The sequence below is a fragment of the Hippichthys cyanospilos genome, chromosome 1, assembly GCF_059441005.1.
Source record: "Hippichthys cyanospilos isolate Australia breed blue-spotted pipefish chromosome 1, RoL_Hcya_1.0, whole genome shotgun sequence".
In the NCBI taxonomy this organism is placed as follows: Eukaryota; Metazoa; Chordata; class Actinopteri; order Syngnathiformes; family Syngnathidae; genus Hippichthys; species Hippichthys cyanospilos.
In genome coordinates this window covers 32,711,315-32,728,058 of record NC_142369.1, presented here as the reverse complement: position 1 = coordinate 32,728,058, position 16,744 = coordinate 32,711,315, and the positions used below count along the sequence as shown (strand labels likewise).

The window sequence follows — 16,744 nt, the reverse complement described above, 5'->3', positions numbered from 1 at the left end:
CAAAGGCAGGTAGACACAATCAAACCGGCAAGACACTGACACAAGGAGATCAAAAACATGAACTGAGCATAAACAAGACTGTAGATGAGATTTGCCATACGTCATGAAACACACGCAAATTTTGAAAACATTACAATATTTTTTAAAACCGTGAATTACATTTCAATCACCCTGTATACATGTATTTGAAATTTGCATAGGTTTCTATATTTTTCACTACAAATTGTCTGGGGATTATGAGGCTGTATTTCTTGCGACAGGAAAGGAAAATATCCATAAAATAAGGAAATGTGGTTCCTTGCACCTATCCATGAAATAATGCAGCAAAAAAGGTTTGGTATTAGCAACAACTCTTAATGTCTTGTTTGTTTTCGTTGCAGGTACATGGCCATCATCCACCCATTACAGCAGCGCATGTCATCCACAGAGACCAAGGTAGTGGTAGGAGTAATCTGGGTACTGGCTCTGCTCTTGGCCTTTCCTCAGTACTACTATTCCAACATAGACCAGCTTCCTGGCCGTGTGGTGTGCTACATTGACTGGCCCGAATACACAATGTGTGACTTCAAAAAAATGTAAGATTGCATGAAACCGCTTTTCAAATACCTGGCATGCATTTGCATTATAAGCTGCACGTTCTACATTATTAACTGAAATAGCACTGGAATTGTGTTGACAATGAGAATGAGAAACACAGTTGGTCAGTGAAGTTCATTGATTGGATGTGAGTGAGGCCTTTGTCAACAATTTTTTCAAATCTAATGCACCTAGTGGTGCTTTTATAGTCGACATTCTGGAGTACTATTTTCTCTGATTCCATGTTTTTTTCCACCGTCAATGTTATGAATCATAGACAAAAAATACTTTGTCAGTCATTATTAAACTTAATGTGGAAAAAACAACCAACCACATGAAGCCACAAAGGGCAACAACATTGTGAAGGTGAATCATGCTGCATGATGCATCAAATTTTTCTTTCACATATGTAGGATGTGCCTATCCAAACCAGAACTATAGTCTGGACTAGTCATAAATCAACTTAAAAAAATTGACATAACAATAAATGCAGTCATTCCAAATGTGCAACAAAGTGTCTATTTCCATTGTCTACTAGTCAAGGTTATTTGTACAGCCCTCAGTCTCAGAGCTTCCCAGGTGAAAAAGAAATCATACAGAACTTCACAAATATACAACAACATCTCCTGAACAAAGCGCCCAGGAGAAGGGGGAAAAACTCAAAAACCCCATCTAGGGAAAATGAGAAACCTTCAGAAGGGTCCACAGGTCGGAGGAGCCCCTTCCTGGCTCAACAGGTAGTACTAGACAGCCGAGCAGCTCTAATTTGCGTCAAATGACGTAATTTTGGCAATCATGCAGCATCCCCGCTGCCAGATCTTCCGCAACGCGTACCTTCTGGAATTACTTTACTGTGCGGAAAACATGGCAGATGAAATGTTGCTCATAGAAGTTAGCCAGTACAAACACCTGATTCTGCAGAAAAAGACTACAGTGACCTAAATACAGTAAACAACTCCTAGCTTCACGGCGCCCTCCCAAGATTTCAACTTTCAATTCGACCTCAAGAGCCTTTAGATGTCAATGTTTCCCATATATTTGCATGACAAAAACCTCTGCTTTTTAATCACCCTAATATATTATTTACCAGTGTGAAATTGTATAGAGTTTCTCACCTGATTCCGAATACTGTATATACAGTTCTTGCGGTCAATTAAGACCCATTAAAAAAAAAAAAAAAAAATTAGAAATTTTTGTTCATGTTTTTTAAATTAAAAAAATTAAATTTAAAATTAAAAATTAAATTTTAATTTAAAATATTTTTTTAAAAAATCCGCAAAAATTTGAATAAACTGTTTGAAATGACTGAAAATTACATTTTGACTGGTAATTGATGAAAATTTGCTTAAAAGTAAATAATGTGCCTGGTTCGAACCAGGCTTCGTTTTTTTTTCATTGGTTTGCACTCAAGTAAGTTAACTGTGCTAACTCTCTGCTAGCTCTCTGTGCCAAGTTTTTGCCAAGTTCTGAGTGAATTTGTCTTAAACTAAAATAAAGTACATAATTATTATTTGTAAGTATGAAGTCTTGAAGCCTTTTTTCACACACTGTTTGTTTAAGAAAAGGGCAATAAATAGACATGTTTGACCAAACGTGATTAATAATTGTGATTTCAATATTGTCCAAAAAAAAATTATGATTATCATCTTGGACATAATCGTGCAGCCCTAAAGGGAGGGTTTGAACACATGCAGGATACCAGCCCTCGAGGACTGGAGATCAACAACTGTGAGTTAGTCACCAAAAAGTTTCATCATTATAAAATATACATGGAGGACATACAAACATACAAAGAGTCTCATTAAGCAATATGTGTGACTGTTAAATGTATTAGTTACATGTTGAGTGAATCATGCCTATCAAGTATTTTTCATACATACTTTTTACTTATTGATATTTTTGTGAAAAAAAAGGTACTTTTAGCCTGTTTCATTGATCTCAGGGGAAGCACTGTGACATGACTTCATCATCACCTCAACATAACTGACAAGTTTTGCCCCAACCAAAAATAGGTCATCTTGTAGAAACAACCTTGATTGGTTGTTTTGTATAAAACTACTCAGAAAGTTGAATTATTGGGTAGGTACTTTTTCAACCGACTTTTTTTTCTAAATCTATATTTTTTAGAGGGACACGTTTTCTAAGTAACTAATTTAGGCCTACTAATTTGTTTGTACTAAACTAATTTGTATGGTGCCCAACACAGTCAGAAAAAGCAAACATTCATTGTTTTGGATGTGAGATGAAGCTGAACTATCCACAATAAAATGACCCGAGCACAGCATAGACATTCAAACTCCACACTGGCGTTACGATTCAAACTCTGAATGAGGAGAAGTACGTATTTAACACATGTCCAGCGTGCTGCCTCTTTGTACCATCTTTACGAAAAATATTCCCACAGACAGCACAAAATTAAGAGACTATAAATGCTATCCTTTTTAGTTCAGTGTCAGTTCTGCTTTTAGTAAATTCATTCTCCTCAGGCAACACAGTTCTGCTTTTCACACCTATGTTATCTCATCATGCGAACCTTCCTTCAAATCTTCCTTTCAACAAGCTGTTAGAAAAGCCTCAAGGTCTGACTGCTAGCAGGCAGTTATGGGAGTATGCCTGTGTAACACCATAACAGAATATGACATGTGTGAAATGCTCACCGCAAAGCCAATAAAGCACAGCAGGGAGGTCTTGTGATGTCTGTCATAGAGGATTGGTTGCTTGTTTTGGATTTTTTTCAGTAAAGTCAATAGCAAACTTAACATAAACAACTACTGGGGTCTTGTATAGATGCACAGACACAATACAAGCAAAAAATTCATAGAATTTCACTGTTCTCTGGCAATTGAAGTATGATGATTTGCAACATGCTGTACAGTTAGTTAGCTTGTTCTTCTTATGTGTATAAGTATACCTAAACCTTTATCCTTTTTAACATTAACAAAAGGAAAAAGCAATATTGTTACGTTTGCATGGCGAGTGGAGGTGAGGAAGGAGGGGGAACCAAAAAAAATGCAGGAAACAGAGGAAATTGCAAAAAAAAAAATATCATTAAACAAGGCAAGAACAATAAATACCAAAAAATGAACAAAGCAGCAACAGAACTGGAAACTAAAATAAACTCACAGGGAAAGGCAGTGAGGCAGCATAACAGCAAAGGGGGAAGAAAAAAAAAAGCAATGACTCAACAAGAACTGAACTGAAACTGGAGACTAAATACCCACACGACTAATGAGACAACACGAGACAGCTGGACAGGAAACAATTGGCAGAGTGAGCTGATTGGTCAACACACAGGGGCAGGTTGACACGGACAGATGGACGAAATCAAACTAATTCGAATACTGACAGGAAGGCAGATGCAGGGAGAACAGTGACATGAACTTAAGAACATGAACAAAACCCTACACAACCCAAAAACAAAACAAAACAACCAAACATGACAAATATAAATCAACCTTTCACTTCTATTAATTATTTTTACAGAATTTATACGAGTTACATCTTAGTCTAAAACAGTACATCAAAGTGACTGAAACTAAAAAAAATAAATGAAAATTATTTTATTGCAATCGGAATTTATCCCAAAACATGTCGACAGTGAACACATCGATTGCTCTCATTGGCCACATAAAATCATGCAGCCGGCGGAATCTGGCCCCTGAGCCTTAAGTTTGACTCCAGTGTTATAATTTTGCTTTGAATATTCTCAAGGCTTCTGCTACAATGAAAGCATTTGAAATTATAGGTGGATTGTTTTATGTGTGTGGTGTGCTGTCGTGGTCATTTTATTTAAAATCAAATTCTGGGTCCCCATAATATAAAACTAAATAATTTCCTTCCTCTATCTTACTTCAAAGTTGCAAACGCAAGTGTACAATACATTTGGCAGGCCCTTCAAACTTTTAGTCAGTGTCACTATCTTCATTAATATTAATTTAAAAGTATGTTTTTATGCGTAGGTTAATAGTTACAAATATCAGTTAATGACAGTCTATTTCACCTTCCTGAGAGCTTCTAATTATAGGAAGCAGGCTCAAAGTAGTGCATTAAAATCAGATCTCTCAAGTCTTACAGTGCTAGGTCAATAATTGGTCGCAAGATCTCTCTCAGAATATGAGAAGAGTTTATTTCTATTTTTTCCTTTTTTTGTGTGTGATTGAATTTATAAGGTACAAGACCGTTTATAACGCGTTTTACAATTACATGGTTTTACAATATTTAAATTCAATTATGTTTTCCGAAAAACAAAAAGAAATGAAGAATTTAGTTAAAATATTGTTAATTAGAAACTTTAAAAAGGAATAAAGGGTTAAGGTTTTCATATAATTTAACAATTATTGTTCAAATGTCCCTGACTGTTGTACTGTTTTCATAAAATGATCAACAGACAAACTTGAATTATTCATTTTCATCAGAGTATGATTTTTTTTCAATCATATTGAATCTCAATGTGTAACTTCTGTGGCCCAGATACAGACGACCACATTTTTGCAAATTCCTGTTCACTTATTGATAAACATCAAAAAGGATCATGGATTCACAAAGATTCACAGAACAATTTCGACCTTGTCTACGTGTAGCCGGGGTTCTTACAAACGGCACTAAATGTCTTCGTTTTTCCTTATTTGTTATACGTGGCTGGACTTTTTTTTTTTTTTTTTTTTTTCTCCATCAAAACCGAATGTTTTGAAAGCCCCGGCCAAAGTGGAGATTAGCCCAAGACCGTTTCCTGGTTGTGTGTAACCATCAAGCAGAGATTTGCATCATTGCGCTACTCTGTTTCCTGCCAAAGACACAGATACTGGTGACATCAGAGGCAGAAGTTCTTTCTGATTGGACATATCCGAGGCGGAAGTTCTTTCTGATTGGACAGAATTTGGTGCCATTACTGCCGCCTAGCAACTTGCCAAGCTGCATGCTTGTACACGAATTTGAAACAACAACAACGAGGGGGAGACTTCGCGGATTTAAATAAGCCGGTTAGGTGTAGACAAGGCCTTAGTGACGATCTTTGACACAACTCACAACTGCTGACAGTCAGGGTTTACCAGTCGTCACCTTTACTCCAGATATCATATGTCTACAAGCTGCTACAAATAGAACCAACTGGTCTCATGTCAAAGATGGTAAAATATCCGTGCCCCACCAGCTGTGTCTTTTGGAGAAAAGATAAAACAAATAAATCTATCATTGCTATCATTACAGAAGCACAACAATTGCATCTTCCCTTGTCACGATGAGCAATGTTTGAGACTAGGAGAAATGTGTCATAGCGTCAAATGTTGGTGCTAATAATCCTTTGCACACACTGTAATCATGCTGTGATTGACAGTTCTGTTGGATAAATGCAGCAGCCTCGGAAGTGATTAGTTAACAGGTTGTGCCGCCCCATAACCTTTTGTGTTTTGTTCACATGTATTTCTATATTTCTACTGCTTTTACCACCCAATATACGCAGGTGGTTGTATCAAAATGAACACTTTCACACAAATACCAGTATTGGGCAAAACAAACCCATGCAATGCAATGATAAACAAATTCAGTGCTGAATTTGAATTCAGTGCTTTATATAGCTCCGTAGTTAACAAGACATTGCCTCCCTTTTCTACATATTGTGATATTTCCTCATGGTTGAATCGATTGTGATGGACTGCATGACAGAAGCTCAGTTGATAATAATAGAATTGTTTCTACCTTTTTTAATGACACCCAATCACTGGCACACAGGAAGTTAAGTATAAATACAATCACATGCTAAGCCTCACCTTTCTCATTCTCCGGTACTGCTTTGCTGCACCTTATGGTGCCTTTACTGTCAGTACCTTGTGCTGATGGCACAGCAAGAATGGGCATAAAGAAAAGTGATTAAAAAGAGGAAATTAGCTATCTCTACATATCTACAGCCTTATAGATATGCAGAGATCATTTTAAAGAGGTTTTTTTTTTTTTTCTTCAATATTTTGGGGTGAAAGACCCTGTTAGGATGAACTCATACTGAAGTCTGAAGGGATTGCCAAGCATGCTTGTGTACTTTAACACATGACAGCAAATGTTCCCTTATTGAATTGCTGCCTTGGCTTTCTCCAAAGTGGTTGACCCATTATATCACTTTATGGTTGAATGACATTATACCCACTGGATCTCTGCCATGTCAAAAGAAATACATGAACACCTGGGGAAAAATAATCAGTGTCATGTTGAAGAAGGGCATTATGTGTCCAGCAAGTTCCATATACTAAGAACCTGAAGTGAGGTAAATAGACACAGTGATTAAATCAAGGCATGAGCACCTCGTTTTCTGTGATTTATCCCCATTTCAAATTAGGATTACTGCAACATCAGGGTCAGTGTCATGTTGAAAAAAGACATAGTGTGTACAGCAAGTGCACATATACTAGGAAGTGAATAGACACACTGATCAAATCAAAGCCTGAGCACCTCATTTTCTGTGATTTATCCCCATTTCAAATTGGGATTACTGCAACATCAGAAAGGCAGCAATGTTGTAGCTTGTTTTATCTATCCTTTGTTCTTTCAGCAGCTGCCTCCCCTCACAATTCACATTTGTTAATTATGCAAAATGAAACAATCACATAAATGTTTGAAGTTATACATGCATATTAAGTATATTACCTCATTTTGCTCGACCTTTAGTGTTCAAACAAGAACTGGACTCAAAGCGAAATAGCTGTGATGAACAAAGTTCATCATAAATTTGTTCTCTCAGTAGATTTGCCATCTTTCAAAATCTAGCGCCGAACATTTGAAGCATGCTTTCACATTTGGATCAGAGATAAAGCAGCACCTTAACGGTGTGTCATTTTTCAGTGGCTGTGTGGTATGTGCAAACCAACGTTTTATTGATTTACTGTAGCCTCTATGACAGTAAGGCAACATAGTGTAGCCTTTCTGCCATGAAGCCTCATCCATCAGTCAGAGTAAGAGCTTGTGCTTGTGCTTGTGCTTGGCCCCCTAAAGGAGACGACTGTCATTCTCTTAGCAAAAAGTCATACCTCAACCCGTCTTCTTCAAAATAGATGACGATCCTAATATTTACAGAGGTTGGGCATTTGGAGGGGCTACATGGCCAAGCTTCTCACCCTATCTCGAAGGAAGAGCCCGGAAACTCTGCGGAGGAAACTCATTTGGGCCGCTTGCATCTGGGATCTTGTTCTTTCGGTCACGACCCATAGCTTGTGATCATTGATGAGAGTAGGAATGTAGATCGAACGGTAAATACAGAGCTTTGGGCTCAACTCCTCATTTAAAACGACAGAGGGATACAGACTCGGCATCACAGCAGCGGCTGCACCGATTTGCCTGTTGATCTCCCCTTCCATCCTACCCTCACTCGTGAGCAAGACTCCATGATACAATCCTCCTTTATAGATGAAATTATGTGAAAATTTTATATCAGTTATTGTAACCAAAATGAATGATTATTGATTTAATTGTGAGTGTTTGAAAACACGAAGTATGCAACACATTTTACTTTAAATACAAAAAGTATAAAATCAGCAACCCTACACAATTTCCATCTAACACAATGCCAAGACTGAAATATTTAATAGTGGCGCAGTGCTCTCATTTGCCTGCGCACCCACACCTCATATGCATCATTTTTGACAAGGGACACATACTTTCAAATCAAGGTGGTCCTTCAGACACATCATTTTTTGACATCAAAATATTATTCATCAGCCGACTACTCTGTTATTCAACAAAACTTTGTCCGTCATGTTTGTTTTGATCTCACGGAGAAAAAAAACAAGCTTAAATGAGTTTGGCACTCCTTCTCTGGACCTTCAATGAATGGCCTATTTTAAAACGGTTTTCATATATAGGGCGTACCGCATTGTAAGGCGCATAGAATAGAAGCTACAGGAGTAGCTGGGGTTGCGTTATGTATCCACAAGGTGGAGCTGCGCTCAAGGGAATATCAACAAAACAATCAGATAAGTCAGTCAAAATTTTCAATCAGAAATTAAGAATAAAGATGGCATGAAAAGGAATCTTTGTATCTCTAAAATCTTCACTTAACACTAATAAAATGGCAAGTTTATGCAACCATTAGCATTGCATCATGAGAGACTGAGCTATTTTCAAGATTTTAAATTGGTTAATAACTTGTAAAAATAACACCCACACATATAGACTGACCAGTGGTATAGATTTTTGACAAAACATACAAGTTTACTGAGCTCCAGATTTGGACCTTTCACTATTGTTCTCTTTGAATTAGGAATTTCAATATATTTAACATAACTGTAATAGCCACAGAAATGGTCTGAGAGGCTCTATTGCAGAATTTGCAAAGGAGCAAACAGATTGTGTTTGTTTTTTTTTTTTTGTGCAAATCAAAGTCACCGATATCTAGCTTAGTACACACATTATATGCTTTGTCCAAAACATTTTATTAATGAATTTATTTTTTCACATTACCAAAATCTAAACACACACACTCACACATGCGTGCACTCACACGTACACATACACAAATTTATATACTCCTGCATAATTAGACATAACCATTTCTCAATGTTAACATGATAAAAAAGTGATAAATTATGCATGAAATACATTCCAATCACTGAAACTGTCACATTCAATTATATCAGTTTTATTTGGTTTAAATTCACTCAACAGTTGGAGGAAGAGTGGGTGAGATTATACTTCAGTGTATTCATGAATGTATAAGAAATAACCATAATTAAAACATAGAAAAAGTAGAAAAGTGATGACCACCTTGGGCTACTATTAGATGTGATGTGGGAATCACTTGACCTCCGACCATCCCAAATGGTTTGTAAAAACCCTTGATTCAAGTCACATTTGACCTGCAAAAAAAAAAAAAAAAAAATCACAAAAATTGAAAGTGACCCTCAGATTAAGTTAAAACTGCTCCCCCAAAATATTTTCAACTTTAACTTTAACTTTTTCAACAAAATTATAAACTTAGACAAATTGAAAGTGAATGTGTGTTTGTTTGTTTTGGGGGATTGTCACGTTATACTAATTGTTTTCTTGACATGCCAATACAAATCATGCACATCGTGTGTTTCTTGGTTTTTAAACAATTTTGGCAGAAACTTACAAATATTCAAACAAGCAAAAAAGGTTTACTAAGTATTTTTGGGGAGGTCAGAAAAGAATGCTACTAGTAGGTCTAAGTCCTGTTACAGTCAGTCTCAATGAAAATTGCTTTCAGTTTCTACAGTTCCAAATGCTTTCTTCACTCCTGTCCATTGTCACAGATTTTTTTTTTTTTTTCTGATGCCAATTTTGCATTTGTTTGATGTCACTCAGCGGGAAGCAATGTGCTGCAGTATTAATGAAGGGATATTTGAAGGCTCCTTGATTAATGAAGTTTATGTCCCGTAGGTATTATGTGTGTGTGGCCATCCTGATCTACTTCCTTCCTTTGTTGGTGATGGGTTGTGCTTATCTAGTCGTGGGATTGACCCTTTGGGCCAGTGAAATCCCAGGAGACTCTTCCGATCGTTACAAGGAGCAACTGACCGCCAAACGCAAGGTATGTTACCTCTGGACCACACACAGCCGTTTATTATATTTTATTTCCTAATAAAGGTTCTCTTACGTTTTGATTTTGCCATGAATAATGGCTTTAACAACAATAAACCATACTAATGGGTGAAATCAATTATAGTAGCTTAATTGCTCAAGTGACAGCGCTTCATGTAATGTGTAGAAAAATGTATAATGCTGCAGAATTGACCAGTTCTAATCTCATTGTCCTCGTTATACTTATCATATGAATAAGTAATGCAGTTGGTTCCGTTGTGCATTGCTCTTTTTTTCCTGCCGCTCTATGAGCTCTATATAGCTCACAACTTGAATGAATGCATAAATTATGACTCATTGTACCCATTTCATTATGAAAATGTAAAGACTTCAAATAGAATTTTGTTGGGGAAGATATCTGGGTCTGAGTGATGTACTTGTACATTTATATGAATAGTGTCAAATTGGGTGATCCAACAACATTCAGTCTTTGTCACAAACATTCCATTGCCTGCATTCTTTCATGAAAAAATTCATAATCTTAATGATGAATTCCTGCTCTTCAGTAAAATACTTCATTCTCTTCAGTAAAATACTTCAAGTGGTAGTGATGTTGGAGTTGCGCTGCCTATAGCTTCGCAAATGGGAGGGAAGGCCAATTTCAAATGTGCGCTGTCTACCATTGGTTATTTCTGGAATGTCATCACCATCAGCGAGAGGGACTCTCCAGAAACGTGTGCCAACATTGACAGCGTTCCTCGCGTACATAGAAATGGCAATATTCAAAGGTGTTGACCACCCTCAAGGGAGGTTGTATGCCAGAGGTCTCTGGAGGTCGCCGAAATCCAAAAGTGAAGGCTAAATTTTACACTTCATCAGAACAGCATCAAAGTGTTTTTTGAACCGTTTCTTCTGCCCTCAGTGATCACCCTCCAGATGGTAATTCACAGGCATAGAAGCTTATTGTCATTCATCCAAATGATGTGTTCAGTGTAATGGAGCTGCCCAATGCTTCAGATATTAGCAAGCTCTAGGATCTGGACATGATGTGCAGTCCTTCCAGGTTATACCAAGGATCCACCGGAGACATCTGATGTGCCTCAAGCCTTTGAACGTCAGCCCTGAACATAATCTATGAATTATCTATGTACAGGAGATCGAAGACTCTGTTCGTCTTGGTTTTGGCAAGTAGCCTGCAGAGGATGGAAAAAAAACAAAACCTATCCAAATGGTATCTGATGGCGATTTCATCATGCACATCCACCTTATCGCCGAGAGAGTAGGGTAACAGCTGCCTGATAGATGTTGAAGATGATGGTAAAAGAACATAGCATTGTTTGACTCCAACATTAACAGCAAAAGGCGCATATATGTTTGCATGGAAGTCTTCCAGGATGGCACTACACTTGCAATGGACAACCAAATTTTCCTGAAGAGGTCTGGGAGTAAAATTGTATCGGTGGTACTACGATCTTTCTGGAAGCTGAATTGTGATTTGTGAGAATTATTTTTGTCACAAAATTAAGAAGTCCGGTAAAGAGGATGCGGCTTTCCTCCATAGCACATATGGTGCTGTCTCAATTCCTTTTATAGACTGTGACAATGTTAAGCCTCGTTCCACTGCTGGGGCAAAGTTGTGCGTTACAAGCCAATTGAGTGAATCCATACAATGTATCAGTTTGATCACCAATTTAATTTTCCCAAATTTCTTTCTTATATAGTATAATGTACAGCATTTCATCTACAGTGCTGTGAAAAAGTATTTAACCGCTTCTCAAACCTCTTACAGTTTTGTTTAATTTCCCCACATATTTTAAAGGCGGCAACAAAATAAATCATTTTAATAATTTATTATTGTGTCAATTATTGTGTTGTCCATTACTCTGCCTTTGAGTCAACACGATGAGTTACTATCATGGAGGATGAATTCAGATTTTTTTTTTTTTAAATGGAAAAGGTAAAAAGAATAATCAATCTTTTTTAAATAATGTTGGATATGTTTTGATTAATTGATCAATAATGTGCCTACAAGGGGTTATAAGCCAGTGTTTTGTGCCAGTCTGGAGCCCGGATAAATACAGATGGTTTTGTCAGGAAGGATAACCGACATAAAACGTTTGCCAAATAAAATTTGCAAATAATGAAAGCTATGGCAATTGATTTGCTTTCGCGATCCCTGAATGGAAAAGCCGAAAGGAGAAGAAGATTGATAGAGTAGTTAATCAATCACTGCGCCTCTATTTTAGTGGCAAGATCAACAAACAAAAGTAAACGTCAGACAAAGATATCCCACGGAAATATAAAATGTTGGTTTTATATGATGACTTTGTTTATTAACAAAAATGAATAAGTTAGTCAAAGCTATCTGGTCCATGTGAAGCAGTATTTGGCATATATGGACCTCACATTCTTTATAAAAGGGGAACAGATTTTTGGGTGGAAGATCATCAAAGTCCTGATTTGTGTTGCAGGTGGTGAAGATGATGATAGTGGTGGTGTGTACATTTGCTATCTGCTGGCTGCCCTACCATGTCTACTTCCTACTGCACCAGTTTTTCCCCGATATGTTTGAGGAAACATTCATCCAGCAGGTCTATTTGGCCATCATGTGGTTAGCCATGAGTTCCACCATGTACAACCCGATCATCTACTGCTGTCTCAATGACAGGTAAGTATGTGAGAGCTCAATTTTGAACCTCAAAGCTGAAGTTAGAAGCACCATAAAGTCCACACTTCGTCTTGCCTGAGAAGTGCCCTCTGTCACAACTCATGAGCACACATTTCTCTTACGTTTATGTCCACTGTCCGAAGCGCTATCTGTTTCGTTTTTGGGTAGCGACATCATCAATCATAAGTAGTTACTTGTGGCAGTAACGTGAACGCTATTGGTCTTACAACGTCACACTGACTGTCTCACTCACGGTGTCTAAATATATTACCATTTAAGTGTAGTGTTTGTACAGCTAAAGGGAAAAACAGCTGACATGAAATTAAATGTGCCAATTGCAGGACAAAGAATTGTCATTGGTTTAAATGTGTGTTTTTTTTTTTTAATTAATTGTCAATACATTCCAACCGTTTAAAAAAAAGTGCGAATAATTATCAGTCAGTCACGGAGATGCGAATATGCTATTGGTCGATTAAGGTCACCCGGTCTCACTCACGGAGATGCTATTGGCCGGCGTCACACGTCAATCACAGAAATGCCGATATGCTATTGGCCGAACGCCTTTATCTAGCTTGATGGGACAGGATGGAAGGAATGAGAGAAAATTAGTGAAAAACGGAATGTTGTGAAGACTTTGCAAACTTTATCTGTTAGACATAGCTTCTAAAATTACTAGCAGCGGTAAAGAAAGAAATAAGAGGATGATGTTTTAGTATCTGCGTGATTTGCACCCTGACTGAAAGAGTTACTGTAACACTGTAAGACCAATAGCATATCTATCGCCGTGTTAACTTCGAGCGTTGGACTCTGCCCCCCTCTGCTTACACCCAGCTCAAGTCTCGTCGTTTCAAAGGTAAAAGCTATTTATCTATTGTATTTATTATATAATGCAAGTGTACAGCAGATTATGTCACTCAATTTTAATATATGTATACAGTGTGTCGTTTTTACCTAAGGCTTCGGCGCGCGTTGCACGCATTCACGAATTAACATGGGTTTGGATTGCCCGCTATACGAGCAAATCGAGATACGAGCGTAGCCGCTGAACGGATTAAGTTCGTAACCCGGGGGCCCACTGTATATCCATTATCTTAACTGTTTATCCTCACGAAGGTCATATTACAAAAACATATTGTAAAACGTGATATCATCAGCCAGCAAACAGGCCACAAAAGGACCCTCACTATAATCTTGTAATACGATCAAATCTCATACCGACAATGGTCTGTTGGGGCGCCGCTGTTGAGGAGACCTGCTGGAAAAATCTCGCAAAACCGATGGATTAAAGGACCTTTTACCGGTGTTAACTATAAAATTGCAACACTGACTCAGATTCATCTGCCAAGGGGCAAGAAAATGACACACAATGCATAGGAAAGCAGCAAAACACAAAACATTTGGGTACAGTTTGTCTTGATAAACCACATATCTGTTTCCTTCTCAGCACAATTTAAGTACATTTTAAGATTAAATCTTAAATTGTCTCTTTCAAAGAGCTATGCACAGTGGTTTTGCTGGGATGGATTAGAATGTGTTTAAAAATGCAGCTACCCTGAAGGACAATTGTGTCTGCATCCCATTATGCTGGGTATGTGACTGGGCACTTCTTTCAATATCATCGTGCCCTACCATGTTAACCACAAGCAGGGGATATGCATTTTAACCTGGTAATGAGATCGAATACAATGCTGCTAGTTAGAGTAAGGAAAGCCAAGATGCAGTACAGAGAGAAGCTGACTAGCTTCTACTCCACTGGTGACTCCTTTGCAAGGTCTGCAACACATCACAAACTGCAAAACCACCACCAGCACCTGCCTGTACATTTGACAGATGATTTCAACATCTCCACCAGCGTTGAAAACTCGAGACGGAGCACAATAGTGGGCGAAACTAATTACACTGTGATACTGCCGGGAACGACTTTTACATAAAAGCGGACTGAGACTATGTCAATATATTATTTGGTGTACTAAGGTTTATTTTGAAGTTTGCCTTTTCACCACACAGGCAATAGTTCACTGTCATATATAGTAGTATCAACTGTTGCAGTGGTTGGCTTGACTCTTACCAGAGGCTGTCTACCCTTGACCTAAGCCCCATTCTCTTGCCGCTTTTCCAGTAGACCCAAATAGCCCCACACAACATGCCTACTTTTCATTTCCTGTCCAGGTGGCACCAGATGAGATAGGGGCAGGATCAACTAAACTGTGTCATGCTTTCGCAACTCTGAGTGTTCCTGAAATTTCAGTACTATACCCACTCAGCGAAATCTGAGGAAAAGACAGGGTACGTACTTTGCTGCGTTACTCATTGAGTACCCCCTCATAGGGCTCATGCTGACTAAACACATGCACCGCATCCTCATACCAGTCAGCAATGCACTGAGGAGACGTCTTTCATAAAAGGGGTGCCACAGCCATACAGTGAGAGGCAGGGTTTAACCCTTTCACTCCTGCTGGGACAATGCGTCGCATTTGGGTATAGGAATGGTAGCAATAACATGAAATGTCATCCCAGCAGTTCATACCCTATCTACAGATTCTAGTGGCATTTAGCAACTTTTCCATACAAAACAAGCCAGTGGTGGGACCACTGTCAACAAGGTAGCTTGGGTTGTACAATTTCTCCTTAATTAATCATCTGGTACTGCGGAAATGTATTTGTGTTACGTGCTATATGTGTGTTACTATAGATTGCACTGATTACTATGTATTATATGATGATATTTGGTGACCATTTTCACTACCTGGCATGTTCATTATTATTATGATTATGATGATGATGATGATGATAATGATTATTATTATAAAATACCAATGGGACAAAAAAATCCCAGGACCTATAACCTAATCTATGGAAGTGGGAAATTTTAAACTAATTTTCCAAGTATCCTAGATTCATAAACAAGTAATATGTGCCATTAGTTAAAAAAAAAAAAAAAAATCGGTAGTGAAAGGGTTAAGGGGGTCAAAAACTCCCGGGTTAGAAATGTAGCCACCAAATTCACTCATATTTCATTAGAATGTCAACCACATTTGTGCCAAATGACAGACTCACATATGTCTATAGTTAACTGGGGAAAGTTTAACCCTTGTCCAGTATTTTGTCAAGTAATTTGACCTTTATGTCAAAGTCATTTCATATCAAAGAAGGTACTGAAAGAAGACACTAGGGAGCTGAAACCTCACCTGATGGTGGCAAAATGCCAAAGTACAACATGGCACAACCACTTAGTTATCACACTACCAGGAGTGTGCCATCCCTTGGGTAAAATACCAAGGAATGATGTGGATGAAAATGGGTTCTAAAGTACTGCACATTGGGTTAGCACTTGGATCAATGTATGACAGGCCAACATCCGATAAATGACTTGTTGTTGAAAAAAAAAAAAAATCCTCTACCACAATGGAGAATAGAGTAAATCCATTAGGCTGAAAAGTACCATGTGCTCAGACACAATGATTGAGTCACACACCGTGACAAAAAAAAGCATAATGCCTGTCATGTGGATTTTTTCTGACAATAAAGACAGATGGGTGCGTTATCCAATTACCATTACACTTCTTTTAAAATCTTTTCCAAAATCAATTCAGCATGAAGTCTCAGCAATTGAATGTGAGCGTACTGACGCGAGCTGAAATGTAGTCATCCCCCAAAATACTGACCGACTTTTGTCCCTGCCTATTTAAAACAAATGTGACGTATGATTCTCTCCCATCTATAGTCTTTTCTTGTTTCTCCTCAATGAACATTTTCTTTTCTCGTCATTCACTTCTTTCTCATTCACTTGCAGTTTCACCCTGTCTGACCAAATTAATTCATCCTGCTGCCCTATTATTCCCTGTTATCACCACACTTGTTTTTACTCTGTCATTATTTTAGGCACCACGTAAACTAACACCTGCTATCCGCATTAAGCGGCGCTAAAATATAGTCCCTCTGAAGGTCACTGCACCATCCAATTCAAATTACAATACA

The 16,744-nt window shown here is 37.9% G+C and overlaps 1 protein-coding gene across 1 annotated transcript in view; it reads left to right on the top strand.

Annotated features, from left to right (window-relative positions):
- The window catches only part of tacr1a (tachykinin receptor 1a), a 39,587-nt gene that overhangs the window by 20,026 nt on the left and 2,817 nt on the right, over window positions 1–16,744 (top strand). Inside the window, exons 2-4 of the mRNA XM_088418625.1 lie at window positions 381–575; window positions 9,958–10,108; window positions 12,570–12,766. Of these exons, the coding sequence (XP_088274751.1) occupies window positions 381–575; window positions 9,958–10,108; window positions 12,570–12,766 (543 nt within the window). The remainder of the gene's footprint in view (window positions 1–380; window positions 576–9,957; window positions 10,109–12,569; window positions 12,767–16,744) is intronic.